Source organism: Dromiciops gliroides, chromosome 2 (assembly GCF_019393635.1).
Source record: "Dromiciops gliroides isolate mDroGli1 chromosome 2, mDroGli1.pri, whole genome shotgun sequence".
NCBI classification, from domain to species: Eukaryota; Metazoa; Chordata; class Mammalia; order Microbiotheria; family Microbiotheriidae; genus Dromiciops; species Dromiciops gliroides.
The window spans coordinates 329,430,685-329,445,805 of record NC_057862.1 but is presented as its reverse complement, the minus strand read 5'-3'; the positions used below and the strand labels follow the sequence as shown (position 1 = coordinate 329,445,805).

At 36.9% G+C, this 15,121-nt stretch overlaps 1 protein-coding gene across 1 annotated transcript in view; it reads left to right on the top strand.

Moving 5' to 3' along the window:
- EBF1 (EBF transcription factor 1) overlaps positions 1 to 15,121 on the top strand; it is a 469,914-nt gene that overhangs the window by 338,356 nt on the left and 116,437 nt on the right. Inside the window, 1 exon segment of the mRNA XM_043988839.1 lies at positions 9,162 to 9,292. Within this exon segment, the coding sequence (XP_043844774.1) occupies positions 9,162 to 9,292 (131 nt within the window).

Genomic DNA, 15,121 nt, shown 5'->3' with positions numbered 1-15,121 from the left:
TTCTTCCTTTTTTTTAAAGGAAAATTTTCCCCATCACCTCTTTCACTTATTTATTAGCAAGTCATATTTTCTTGGAAGTACCTGACTGATTCAACTGCCTTTTAGAGAGGCATGGTGCCAGATCCCTTCTCATTTATTTGGCTCAGGGCTTGGAACCCTAAGACTATCCATTGGACAGTGGCCTTTAAGTTGGCAACATACTATATAATATGTCAGGAAACCTACCCAAGATCAACTTTCCTAATTTCTTGCTGTCTCATGGTAGCTGGTGAAATAGGCTCATGAAGGCCAAATAAGTGCCCCAATAACACACAGATAAAGGCAGTTTTCTTTCACAGATATTCTTTATGCCTCATACTGCTTTACAAATATAGAAAACCCCATGAAAATGAGAACTACAGAATTGTTCATGGCAAAATTTCTATTCATTCGGTAATACTGTAACTTATAATACCATATTTGCTTTAGGTGTTTGTTATCAAGTTAAAAATTAAAACACCAATATCTCTGCTGCTTAGCTTCTCCTCAGAATCAGCAACCTTAATACTATATAAATTGTTCTATTAAGTATACTTATTCTGCATATATCAATGGGTGCCTGTATCATGACCTCATGAAATGGAGGGATCCAAGTACTAAACAGGAAGACAAATACATGTCTAGACCCGGCACAGTTTTTAGGTTCTTCTGAGAAACAACAAAGCTTACATGTTCGACAATGGGAGAGCAAGCTCACTTCAGCTGATATGGCTAATCAAACATGGAATTGTTTGTATGCATCTGTATTTTTAAGTCTCGAGTTTAGTCATGCTCCTGGGCACAGGAAGACTTCAAATTTTATATTCAGATAAGGAAAGGCAACCTTTGAGAACAGATGGAACAGAGTTCAGAATAAAGGCTTAATCCTATCAGGATGATTCTTGTATGGCCATCTGGATAATCCGACGCACAAATTCAACGCCTGTTAAAAATATGACTCTGGCCAAGATTAACGTCGCAGATTTTCCACTAGACTTGTTCATATTTGACTTTATGATTTTTTTAGGCCCAGGAGGGGCTTCTCTGATTTATAAAAGAAATCTTGAGGTGAATAAAGGTCTGAGTCTCTATTCTTTGAAGAAACAATTACATATATGTGTGTGTGTGTGTGTATGTATATACATATTTAAAATTTAAACTGATTTATCTTTCACACAGTGATAGTTTAATTTTGGAAGATGATTTCACCTCCCTTTCTTTCATAGCTTCAATTTCCTTAACTTTCCTTAGAAGAGGACAACAAGGAAAATTAGGCTAAAAATACTTTTTGTACAGGAAGGTTCCTTATGGCAGGAAGAAAAGAATTATTTACTTATTGTACAATCAGAGGCAAGTGAATTTACTGTTGTTTCAACAAATATTACAGTCTTAGGCATGAATAATTCATTTCCAGGGTTCATTCTCCTCCCTAACATCACTTTCCTTTTTTGGCTTTGCCATAGAGCTGCTGACATTCCTAGCACAAAAAGGAAGAAAGGAAAGAAAGAATAGTAAATAGGAAATCAAATTTGTTGGTCATATTTGCTGTAAATGAGAGTATTTGTATTTGTATCTCATCATTTTGGATTTGAACATGAGACAGAAAACTGTTAGAATACCAGCAAGCCCTCTTGAGTTTAAGAAGTTTGAGTTCCTAGAGTGTATTTAACTAAACAATTTTCACATATTATGAAACAATACTATGTTGTGTGTTATTAAATCAAAAAAAGCCTTCAACAAGTCTTTCAAGAGCAATTTAGAAGTTATAGGTACATCAAAATGTCAAGAATTTTTACTGTTGAATTGTTAAATCAATTTGTATCTGGAACCATCTTGGCTTCCAGGATAGCAGACAGCTTCAGAACTCCAAAAATGCATTCTCTAGAATCTTTTGCATTGCTATTTTTGTATCCTACCACCCCCAACCTCCCAACTGGAGTATGCTTCTGTAAAAATTGAGGAGAAATTTTACAACCCCAGAGTAGAGTAAGGAAGGAATAGAGTGACCAGGAAGTAGACTTGAAGTGTAATTAGCAAATGGCCTGCTTTGAAACTTGGAAGCTGTCACAATAAACTTAACGGTGTAGAGATTCTTGCAGTCATACTGCTTTCTTGGATTTATATCTAATTTTGAATCTATATCTTTATATACCAAGTATATTTTCTTTTCATCATTTGGTGATAACTCTTCATGTTGTCAAAGCAAAGGAAATTACTAGGTGATACAAAATTAAAGCCCCTTAAATTCTTAATCTCATTTAATATTTATAAAAATAATTATATCTAGAGTGAAGAAATCTCTGTACCACAAATTTCTTTTAAAATAGTGATCTTAAAACATGCATTGGTGAATACAAACATATATATATATATGTGTGTGTGTGTGTGTGTGTGTGTGTGTGTACACACACACAAATTGTTGAGTCCACTGGAATTTAAGAGCTAAATGGTGTTTGTGTGTGTATTTATGCATGTGTATATGATATGTATACATATATATAGTAATATGTGTATATCAAACATTGTTCATTGGAATACAGATGTCCTAGTGGACACATCATTAAGTATAGATTTTCAACCCTGAGAAAACAGTAACACACTAATCTTGGTTGAATTAAGGAAATGCAGAAGAAAGCATGGCAGCAATCCATTGATTGAAATCAAAGAAATATCAGCAAGAGGAATTTTATTCCACTGATAATGATAGGCTGATAAAAATTTACCTAGATGGCAAATTGTACAGAATATTGACTTTAGAGTGATGGAACCATTGATTTTTTCACAGCTGACTGAGAATCTACTCCTCTCACTGTTCTGAATGAAGTTCTTGCATGTAATAGGGCCGGGACGTGGGGCGAGGTAGTTTCCATTCTTGGAATGATGTCATAGCAACTGGAGTTTGTCTCTGATTCTTCCAGTAAGAGGATGCCTGACCTAAGAATAGAGCAGCCTCCTGCATGTGGCTTAAAAAGATATAGGGCCAATCTCCTGGATGGGGCCAAACCCCTTCTTTCCCTGTTTCCTGCCCAATGACTGCTTATTGTCAGAGGTGAAGGGGAAGGCGTTGTTCGATGTTACTGAGAGAGCAGGCAGGAAAATCATCATTTTACTAAAATAAACAGCAAATACAATTGTTTAGTTTAAACAGGAAGATGCAATGCTAATGGGTAAAACTCAAGTCCAAAGAGTGATTTTTCTCCCTAGTCCCTAGAGTAGGTATGTCTTCAAGCACAGCATTCCTGAAATTTGAAGAGATAAAATAAAATTAGCCTGGGTTTTATGTAGGGTCTGTCACTAGTAAGCAGAAGGAGGAAGTTGAGTTCATGGTTTTCCCAAAATTTTCTGCCAAGTCTCAGAAATTTAGGCCAATAAGCATTAAAGTCTTGTCTTTTTTTTCCAGAAAGTTTTCCCTTTGGTTAATCAGATTTCATTCAAGGCAGATGAGATCCTTTTCCTCCCATACCCTTCAACTCTGCAACTCTCAATTTATCTGCTCCAAAGAGATTAATTTTAAATCCACGTACGCAGTAATATAACCACACATGCCAACCAAAACAAAAATCTCCTTAGAAAGTTTGACTCCCTGTAATCTTATGATTTCCTCATCAGAGAATGGAGTGATAGGACGATCAATTCTGATCAGTAGTGATCATACATGAATTAACCAATTTCAAAAATGAGACTACAATAAAATATGCTTTATAGGAAAGCTAAGGGGAACTTTCAGTCTTTTCTAATTCTATACTAGATGACATTTCAGGGTCATTCATTTATCCATTCAACGAATACTTATTAACTGATTACATAATGTGTACAACAATATTGTGCAAGATATTTCAGTACCTTAAGCCATCATTCTTAATACAATTTTCTCTTAAATAGTACATAGGTAGAAGTGTGAATTTAACACCATTTCAGTTAAAAGCATGCTGGATAAGGAAGAGTTTTGCATATATTAATATACGGAAGAGAAAAAAGTCAGTTTCTTTCTCATACTTTGTTCTTATTATATTTATGAAAATAAGACATAGATTGGAATAATTCAGAATTTCCAAAAACTATTTGTGACTGGATACACATTACTTTAGTCTCTTTCACAAGAGCAAGAACAAAATGGGCCAAATTTAGGTTCCTATAATAAGATGCCTATAGTTGCAAAACCTCATCTTTGGAATAGGAGAAAGTAGACCTAGAGTTGATGATAAATACTGGATTGCTGACCAGGTCATCCTTACAGCCACTGAAACAAGCCAGATATTAATCACAGCACAAAGAGATTTCAGAAGTAAAAATAAGAGCAGGCCCAGAGCCCTGCTGATAGCTGCACACATCACTAATTCACCTTAGTGGGCATGTACCTCTGAGCTCAATTAACCCTTATTCCCAAGGCCACTCATAAACTCTGAAGTAAACATGGCTTTCCTGGCCCTGGTTTTATATCAATGAAATAGATCATTTCTATTGGGGGGTGAGACGCTGTTACAGCTTATAAATTCAGTTTGCTAATAAAGAGCCTGATGCCTCCAATGTGTGTTTGTGGGCACTTGAATCATATACCATTGATTCTATAAATCAGAAAATTTCAAATTGCTGAGGGTATCTCTTATTTCTTCTGTCTTTTGGTGCTATTTGAAGGAGATAGAAATACTCTTAAGGTTGAACAGGTGATGAAGAACATTCCCTGTGCAATTTTCTCCACACAGGACCTTAGTCGTTAAATACATACTGGAGGTGGTAAATTTAAAAAAACTCTCTCTCATATATATTTTCTCCACCCCCCCCACCCCAACCATTGTTCAGAAGCAAATTGGAAATCTGGTAATTAGGCCCTGACTCATAGTGTAGTATTAGAGTCCCAAGCCAAAGTTCAACACCCTGAAATGAAATTTAAACCAATTAATCTGTTAGATTTTTATCGCTTGTCCGTGTTTTCTCAGCAATTCCCCCAGCACGTGGCCTTTGATCAACTCTCATACAAACGCTAAAATGTGTGCCTGCTGCTAGCGAGATGGGAATGACATTAACATGGCACTCATAAAGCAATCAGAGCAGAGAAGCCCTCAAACAGGCAGGGCATAGTAATATTTAATAAAAGCTCGCACATAATCTTCAGAATTAGCATTTTGTGCCTTGCAGTACCTTTGGGAGAAGAGCTTTTATTTGTGGAGTGATCATTATTATAACAAAGAAGAGCTACCTAATAATTTCCACTTTAACTCTGCAATATGCCATGAGCATTTCAGAGCCATTATGCTAAACCGTGGTGGGGTAATCATTTTATTGTCATCGTCTGAAGGGAGGAAAATCTCCTCTACTTTGGTGGCTGGGGGAAATAAAACAAAAGACAACAAAAAACTTTTGTTTTTAATGAGATCTAGAACCAGCAATGCTGGGCTTACAGTCAGTCTGCTGTGGACACCAAGAGTATGAAAATACAATGGTGACAAAAATTGGGGGAGAAAACAACAACAAATGCCTTTCTTTATTAAATCAGGACTTGCCATCAATGCAAAATTTTGTACTTAAATTGACTTTCTTGATTTTGTTGTGTCTTATAGGTAAAGAGTCCTATTGGTTGCCCAAGTCCTAGATTGAGCAAATTGTTTTCAAATACCATTGAGCCCTCAAATTCCTGGATCCACTACCAGCTTATTAGCCTCATGTACATTGTTATCTTTACATTGACTACTCTTACCCATTTTTTTTTCCTTGTGGTGAAGTACAGTGGAAAGAGTATAAGACTGTGAGTCTGGGTTTAAATCCTGTTCTACCCCTTCACTGTCTTTTTTTGACCTTGGGCAAATCATTCCACTTCTCTGTGCCTCAGTTTCCTCATCTGTATAATGAGGGAAGCTGGACTCAGTGACCTCTAAGTTCCCTTACAGCACTTAATCTCTAACCTACATACTTGACCTACTATGCTCTGTTTTGGCAGACTAAGAAAACAGTCTGGCTAAATCAAATTTATCTTTCAAAGACATAGCATCCTTTGGAGGGACAAACTGATACAAAGTAGATTTGTGGAGTTGTACATCTCTTCCCCCCTGCTTTCTGAAAATCAGGCCTAATCTGATGATTTGAGACTTGGTCCATTGGTTAATGTTTCTTTTTATGGATGAAGTTGCCAGTGAGTGTTATTAGGTGTATAACATCAAATCAAGAGACAGATTGGTGTACTGTGAAAAGGACTAAAAGAAGTGTCAGAATGTCACCAACTAGCTAGGTGTCATTGTGCCTCAGTTTCCTCATCTATTAAATGAGAGCAGTAGACTTGATGATCTCTAGGACCCCTTGTAGCTCTAAAATGTTATAATTGTGAGAGATGCAAGGATTATATGGATTTCTTGTAAGATGAAGTGAAGTTTATTAGCTGGGTTTTAGTACAGTGCCAAGTGTGGAGTTAGGACATGCTGAGCAGCATACTGCTGCTTTTTCACAGGCCTTCCTTACAAGGAGATTAAGAAGATGGTATTACACAAGCTCTGACTCATTTGTTTCCCCACCAGTGTTTGTAGCTCCTCTGGAAACTTGAATCTGGTCTCTCCTTGTTTGCTGGCTTGCAGGTTACTTTATTATTGCCGGGTTGCTTGCAGAGTTTGATAACATGAGTATTTTCAAAGTGAAAGCTGCAGTGAAGGTCTTGGAAAAAATACTTTTTGAAACACACACATATCTACCTCCTCCATAGGACTTTCAAAGGGATGAAGGAGGAAGGAGTCCCCACTACTTCTAAAGCCTGCAGGCTTCAGCTATGTTGGAGACTCTCTGAAGCAGATGTGAACATGCTGTTGTGCCTCTTGCATAGGGACTATCAGAAAACCTAAAATAAAACATATTTTAAAAAGAAATATGCTAACATGGACAATTCCCCACCCCTACACCCACCCCTCAAAAGAAATTGGATTTTTAAAAAGTCCAAAACCCAACACAAAGACTTTTTTGAGGTTGGTGTGGTTTATCACAGGACCACAGAGTTAGAAGGGGCCATTAATTAAATGTTATCTTCAAGCGGTATCACATTAAAACCAGTCCTAATCAGCATTTGCCTTTCCTATTTTGAGGATCTTCAAAGATTTGGCAAGGATTTGCTTTATTTGTGGAGTTAAAACATTAAGATTTTTTTTTGGGGGGGGGAGAGTAAACTGAAGTGATTCCAAGTTATTTATATATTGTTGCCCTTCATAACCCTTAAACTTCTTCCAGTTCATTGAGAAAGTGCTTGCAATCATAATTCATATTCTGTGCTTGATTTGAGGTTTCTAAATACAGTTTCTGTATTTGGAATTAGATAATCTGGGTTTAAATCCTGACTTTCTTATTTATCAGCTGTGTGACATTAGGAAAGTCATGAACCTCTCTGGGATTCAATTTTCTACTCTGTAAAATTGAAGTAGGTGATTTCTAAACTCTAAGTCACCTAATACCAAGAAATGTGCTTACAAAGATCTTTTAGTCTTATAGAATTTTTATGATTGCAAACTTCATGGTATCAAAAATTGAATTTTAATTTTGAGAATACAAATGTAGTATATATTTCTGTTAATTATTTCCCCTTGGTTACAAAAGAAGAAGGGGTAGGAGAGGGAGAGGAAAGGAATATTAAGAAGGTCCATTTTGGTTATTAATGCATCATTACAGATTCAGCCCAAACAAAATGCTTGGTTTAGATTGTTCAAAACATTTTGGTATGATTTTACAAGATTAACTCACATCCAAATCAAACACATCCAACTACTTTGTGGAGGTGAATGGTTGTCCCCTCCCTCTCAGGTTAGAGTCTAATAGGTTCTTTTGTTTTTGCAAAAGTCAAAGTAGCAAATTATGCAAGATTTGACAATGTATTATAATATTGACTATTTCCTTTTCTGCAAAATTAGCTGGGCCTTCCATTAGCTTAAGTAGTAGGAAACTTTGTCTGGGACAGCTAGAGGTTTTTGTAAAAGGAGAGTCCCTTTTTCTCTCCTACTCAACATCTTCCCGTTTTTTGGTACTTGGAGGTATTGATATTAATTAAAAATGCTTCTGGGAATGGCAGGCAAGCTAGCAATATTAAAAACCTGAGAAATGAAGCTGTCTGCTTTAGAACTTCAAAGACATAACTTCACCATTCCACTCTTACCAAAGAAGTGGTTCCCCAGTAATCACATTCAACTTGTGCCATATTCCTGTGGGTTAATCTCTTGTAATCTATTCACAACATTTACAGTTTCTTATCTCCAGATGCCTTTTAAAATGGAAAAAAACCCCTAGTACTATGGCTTTGGACCTCGTGGTAAAATCAAAAGAATTGAATGAATGAAGGCTTGGGGACTGTGTATATTCTTTTTTTTTTTTTTTTTTTGCGGGTCAATGGGGGTTAAGTGACTTGCCCAGGGTCACACAGCTAGTAAGTGTCAAGTGTCTGAGGCCGGATTTGAACTCAGGTACTCCTGAATCCAGGGCCGGTGCTCTATCCGACTGTGTATATTCTTTATGGATCTACTTAACTCCGTTTAGAGAGTTATATAATTTTAGCCACCTTGTTCAGCAGAGTTCTCACCTGTAAAATGGGGCAGATGATAGTTGATTGAAAGTGTTATTTCACTTAACATATCAAACCTCTAGTGCTGTTACATCAATAGAAGGGACATGAGATAAGGGGGAAAATGTTTAGATAATGGTGTGCTAAGGAATCCTGCCTCCTACTTACCTCATCTATTTCCACTAATATTTGGCTTAATGCTTATTAGCTTTCTTTTCATCAATACATTTTCTTATGAAATGAAATTTGTACCCGAAAATGAAGGAATTGAGAGTTTTTTTAAAAGGGTGATTTAATCAGCATTTCATATACTAACAATTGATTGCTTTTGATCATGTTTCCAGCTTTCCTGTGGGCTGAAAAATGAATTATATTTTTGATGCAAATATGGAAAGCAATGTTTTCTAAAGGTGATGCTATCCCATCCCATATCATGCTATAGCTAGAAAGTATTTGAGATCTTGAGGAGCTCTCCATATAAATATAAATAGTCTTTTTATATATAAAAGTCTTTTTGAAATATAAAATATATAAAAGTTTTTTTAAAAATCAAGTCTCTAATTATTAAAGTTTGCTTCTAACAGCAGAATTCTTCTCTTTTTCATGTGTGTTGAAAAAGCAGCTACCCCCTGTATCAAAGCCATCAGTCCAAGTGAAGGATGGACCACGGGAGGTGCCACAGTCATCATCATAGGAGACAATTTCTTTGATGGGTTACAGGTCATATTCGGTACCATGCTGGTCTGGAGTGAGGTAGGTGTTGTCTGAACATTAATATCTCATAGCTTTGTCTGGTTTGGGGAAATGTTTACAGGTGCAATGCTGATGGAGCTGTATCAAACCCTATAGAACAGCTCCTGCTCTAGTCCACTTGTTCTGCATGATAAGGAAGCAGGAGACAAATGTCTTTGTCATGAGGCAGCACTTTTTACTGAAACTCTGTCCAATTTCTTACCAGTTTGCACCATCAAGGCATGAGTTTGGATTCCCTCTTGATTTCATTAGCTTTGTTAACTGGCCAGTATCTTGTAGGAAATTCACTACATACTTTCTGTGCTGGTGTGAATGGCACTTAAATAGTAGGAATCTATTTAGAACATTTTCTAGTTCCTGAACTTCATGAGATTCAGGTTATTATCAAGCTCTCCTTTAGGAACAATATTCTAAAGAAAATAATAATCCAGGTCTAAATCTCATTTTAATTTATAAAACTCATTAGGAGTGTTCCTACTTTAAGTAGGGTGGGGCATGGTGACTTGCACATAATAGGCATTTGATATATGTTAAATTAATTAAATTGAATATGCAGATGAGTCTGGCATCCTTTTAGAGCCTTACTTGGTTTTCTTTTTTTTTCTTTTTCTTTTTTTTTTTTTTTTTACCGTAAGTCATTTTGACTGCTGCTTTACCAGCTGAAAATGGCTCTATTCCCGTAATGTTTTCCAAATATCATATGCGTTATTTTAACCAATATCTTACTTTTCTGGCAGTGGTCATGATTAGCACATCCACAGAACTGTCACCTCAAGATGCTTTCCTACTCTTTCTTAATTCTGAGCCTTGGTGTTTAGCCTTGGAAATGAGAAGAATGAGGGATGATGGGCAAGTATTTGAGAGACTTTCATATGAAAGATAGAGCTGAGGTGTTTTGTTTGATCCTCCAGGGCAGAACTGGGAAGAATGGATGGAAGTTACATGAAGGTGTATTTAGGTGTGATATAAAGGAAAACTTCCTAATAATTAGATTGCCGCAAAGTGGAAAAGGCTGCCTCAAAATGTATAGTGCATTTGCTAGAGGTCTTTAGGTAAAGCTGAATGACTGTTTTTTCTGGGGGGGGGTACTATAGATGGGATTCCTGTTTGCATATAGGTTGAATTAGGTAACTTTTGATATCCTATCTAATTCTGAGATTCTGAAGTTCTCTTATTCAGTCAATGTCACCATAGATTCTTCTCTTCCACCCTATTACATACTCTATCATATTGTCTAGACTATTGTATTTAGAGCTGGAAAGATCTCATCAAGTCTAAATCACTCATTTTATAGATGAGGAAACTAAAACCCAAGAACATAATAATCAAGATTTACACAGCTAATTGGTGGCAGAGGCAGGCCCAGAACCCAAATCTCTTGACTCCCACTTTAGCACTCTTTCTACTATTCCGTATTAATCTCCCATCTCATGGTTTGTTTAGACTAACTCTTTAGGATCATGCCATATAGATATGCAGAGAGTTTACATGATGTTGTTTGGATGTGTTTCTCATTCCTAAGCAGCTTTAAAAACCATTAAAAAAAATAACATCCACTTTGGTGATTGCATGGAATTGGGCATTTGTCCATTTTGAGATAGAACAAGATGACCAAAGCCTAACTCAGAATGATCTGAGTGGTTTTCTCTGGATCATAGAATTTTAGAGTTGGGAGGGAACTCATAGGGCATCTAATTCAACACAGACTTTTAACAAGAATTCCTTCCATCTCATACCCAGTCCATGGTTATATAGCCTTTGCAACCTCCTAAGGCAGCTTGTTCCACTTTGGGATATCTCTGAATCTTACTAAGTTTTCCTTTCTTTCAATCCGAATTGGCTTCTTTGCAACTTTGTTCTGACTGGATGCAAAGCAATAGAAACACACTTCTAAGAATCAGTTCTTCCAATCCTTGAGGACAGCCATCATGTCTTCCCCCAGGTCCTTGTTTCTTCATCCTAAGCATTCCCAATCTATTCAGCTGGCATCAACTTGAGGTCCTTTGCTTTCAAGGCAACAGTGGGGAGTCAACAGAGGCCTACTTGGAGTAAGAGAGGCCTAGATTCAGATATGATCTCAGACATTTCCTAGCTGTGTAACCCTCATCAAGTCACTTAACATTTCTGGGCCTCAGTTCTTCTGTCAAATGATGGAGTGAGGCACCATGGCCCCTAAACTCTCTTATACCTCTGAGTCTATGATTCTATAGCCATTTTGGATGTTCTCCCCTGGATACCCAGCTATCAATGTCTTTCCTAAAATGTGATTCCTGGAACAGAACATTGCCATTGTAGTAGTAACAGCAGCAACAACTAACATTTGTTTTGCACATTAAGGTTTGTGAAGCACTTTACAAATATTATTTTGTTTAGTCCTAACAATAACTGTATGTGGCCTAACTATGACAAAGTACAATGGGACTGCTAACCTCCTCTCACCTATTTCAGGGCACTGTGCTTTTTTTGGTTGGTTGTTTGTTTTAGTGGGGCAATGAGGGTTAAGTGACGTGCCCAGGCTTACACAGCTAGTAAGTGTCAAGTGTCTGAGGCCGGATTTGAATTCAGGTCCTCCTGAATCCAGGGCCGGTGCTTTATCCATTGCGCCACCTAGCTGCACCTGACACTGTGCTTTAAAGCATCTGTCTCACTATTAGAAAATGGATATGTATCCTAATGAAGAAAACTCATTATAACAGTAAAACAATGCTTCTCCTCCTGTTCCATCTTGTACCTCCCACAAACTTCTTACATCTTATTAAAGCTAGGCCTGTGACCCTGCCCAGAAAAATAGACGCAGGTCTGGGTTAGAGGAATCTTAGACTTGTTCTTTGTAAGTTCCCAACTATGCCATGCCTGCAAAATAAACCCACCAGGACACTTTCCCCACCCCCTTGTGGGAACCTAACAAGTGCTCCTTTCTCTCCTCACCCTGTACTCCCTTAGAGTGAAAAAGCCATTAAAAAAATAAACATCTTGTGACATTATCAGCCAGGTATCATCAATGGAGCTCTTTAATGGGCTATGATCTTGATAATGTCCCTGAAATTTAAAGAAAGGAACTTGGGCATCAGTGGTCCTTCTTATTATTTATTTCCTTTAGTGATTAGCTATTTAGATTTTGGTGCATGTTTTCTCTCACACGCACACATATAAATGTGAGTATGTGTAGCCCTCTAGATGTATATTTACATATTTTATGTATAGACATATTTATCTACAATATTACCTATTGATCGTGTCCTATAAATATAAGAAAGTCAACAAGCATTGGATTTGGTCTTAGTCTCACCCTGAACATAAAGAAGAAGAAAAAAAATATATGTATATATACACACACACATATATAATATGTATACATTATAAATATTTACATATTTTCTTTATTATTTCAGACATATATAAATACAATATATTATACATGTTTATAAATGTATATTTATTTTTTTCTTCTTCATGTTCAGGGTTGAGCTGAGTCCAATATTTGGTGACTTTCTTATATCTACAGGACATCATCCAGAGATGATTTTGTACTTTTTCACAGAAGAAACATAGTATAGATCCGTGGGTAAAAGATATGGGCCAATGGCATAATTTGAACACAGACCTCCTTTTCTAGTTTATTTTATTCACCCATGTGCACTTAGGGGGCAAACTCATATTTTGCCAACGAGAAGTTGAGGTGAATTTGTGTGTACCATTGTGTACCATTATTTACTTAGAACCATAGACATGAGAGGGGAATCTTTTCTCAGAGTTTGGGAAGTGTAGTCAGGAACATTGCAGTAGTAATTACAAGTCTGGGTTCTAGTCTCTCCTCTTACCTAGTCTACTGTGTGACCTTAGGTGAGCCATTTTAACCACTTTGAGACTCAAGTTGCTTTATTTATAAGATGGATATGATAGGGCCTCACTAAATTGAGGGCAGGAGGCCTCAGATTATTCCCTTAGATACTTTCCAGTTCCAAAACCTATGATTTCAAATAGCGTGGTTTTTTTTCCTCTTCTCTTTTCACCTCACTCCTTTGCCAAAGAATATCCAGGAATAACTTAGATCCTAGGCCAGACATGCAGATGACGTTAGAGATTAACAGATAATGCTGTTATTTGGAGTCTTTTTTAAGTTAAAGGCTTTTTTTTTTTTTTATAAGAGTCAGAGAAAATAGGGTTGGCTTAATTTGGTATCATCTGTGCTCTTTCCCAACCCAATCTTTTGTAAATGAGTCGTTCATTTTCACTCACTGATTGCTCCCTGAGGATTAGGGCTTAGAGTCAGGGAAGAAAAAGGTAACACACATCATGCCTCCAATCCCAGAGTTCCCTTCTGTTGGTTGTCTCGGCTCCTTGTCCCACATGATTTGCTTTGTTTCTTGTGAGCATGGCTGTCTTTGCCACTCATCTTTCTTCCTGTTCCCTTTTCTCCTTTCTCTTTTTCCTTTTCCTCTTTACTGCGTCTATTTTCCTAATTATCTTTGAAGCCTTAATTTCTCTTTGCTCTCTCTTCCCTCCCCACCCTGAAATCTGCTTTTTGATCTGTGATTCCTCTGAACATACTTCTGTAGAACTATTAAGGCACTAAATCTCTGGGGTGGTCTATGGTGCTATGCTTCACCGCTGACATTTACCAGAGTAAGAAGGGGCATTTCATTACAATGTAGACTCTACTGTTTATACCTTGTACATTTCTCTTAGTTTCTTTTCCACATTCCCAATATCTTTCAGTCATCATTTAGGCAGCTAGATGGCCCAGTGGATAGAGTCCTGGAACTGGAGTCAGGAAGACACGAATTTGAATACTGCCTCAGACACTCAGTAGCTTTATGACCCTGGGCAAGTCACCTAACCTGTCTAACCCTCAGCCTCCTTAACTGCAAAATGGGGAAGATAATAATAGCACTAACCCGTTGTGAGGGCCAAGAAAGATCTTTTAATATAAAGGTCTTTGTAAGCTTTAAAGTTCTATGTAAATGCTAGCTCTTATTTGATCAATTATTGAGCACATACTATATAAATATATAAATATAAATAAATACACACACACATAGATATATATCACTGTGCTGGGTACTGAGAAAATTACAATTCAATTAAACAAACATTTATTATTCACTTGCTTTATGCAAAACATTGTGCTGGTTATTGGGAAAAGAAAGACAAAAATACATAGTCTTCCCTCATGAACCTTGCATTCTTATGAGGAAAGGTGGCCACTTAGTCAGTAAATATTAATTAAGCGGCTACTATGTGGTAGGCACTGTGCTAACCTCCAGAGATCCAAAGGCAATGGTGGTAGATACAAGAGAAGTATAGCATAGTTTCTCAAGGTTTGAATAATTCATTTTGGGGATGTTGGGCAAGGTGAGATGAGACTAATACATGTGAAAGATTAAGAGAGTGATAAAAGACATATTAAAGTTCTAAATTACTTGATTCAGACACAAATAATCACAGGAGTTCAGGGAATGGAGATGTTATTATGGACCAGAGTAGTAGCAAAAGACTTCTTGAATAAAGTGGCACTTGAGCTGGGTTTCCTGAAGGTAATCTTCAAGTCAAATAACTGAGGATGGAACAGAAAAACAGTGAGCAAAAAGCTTTCCCGGAGTAATCAACATGGCATATAGAAAGAGAAAGTTAGAAAAATCCAGCCAGAATGGTATTTGTTTTGGAGAAATGTGGGAGAAATGAAGTAGAGGTAGATTCTAGGGAATTTGGATAAAGTCCCATAGGCAATAGTGATCTAAAGCTGGTGATGAATTCTTGCTCTTTTCTAATAAATGGTTTTGCATTAAAATTGTGGAGGACCAAAGGATGATTCTCAGTAAGCATCTA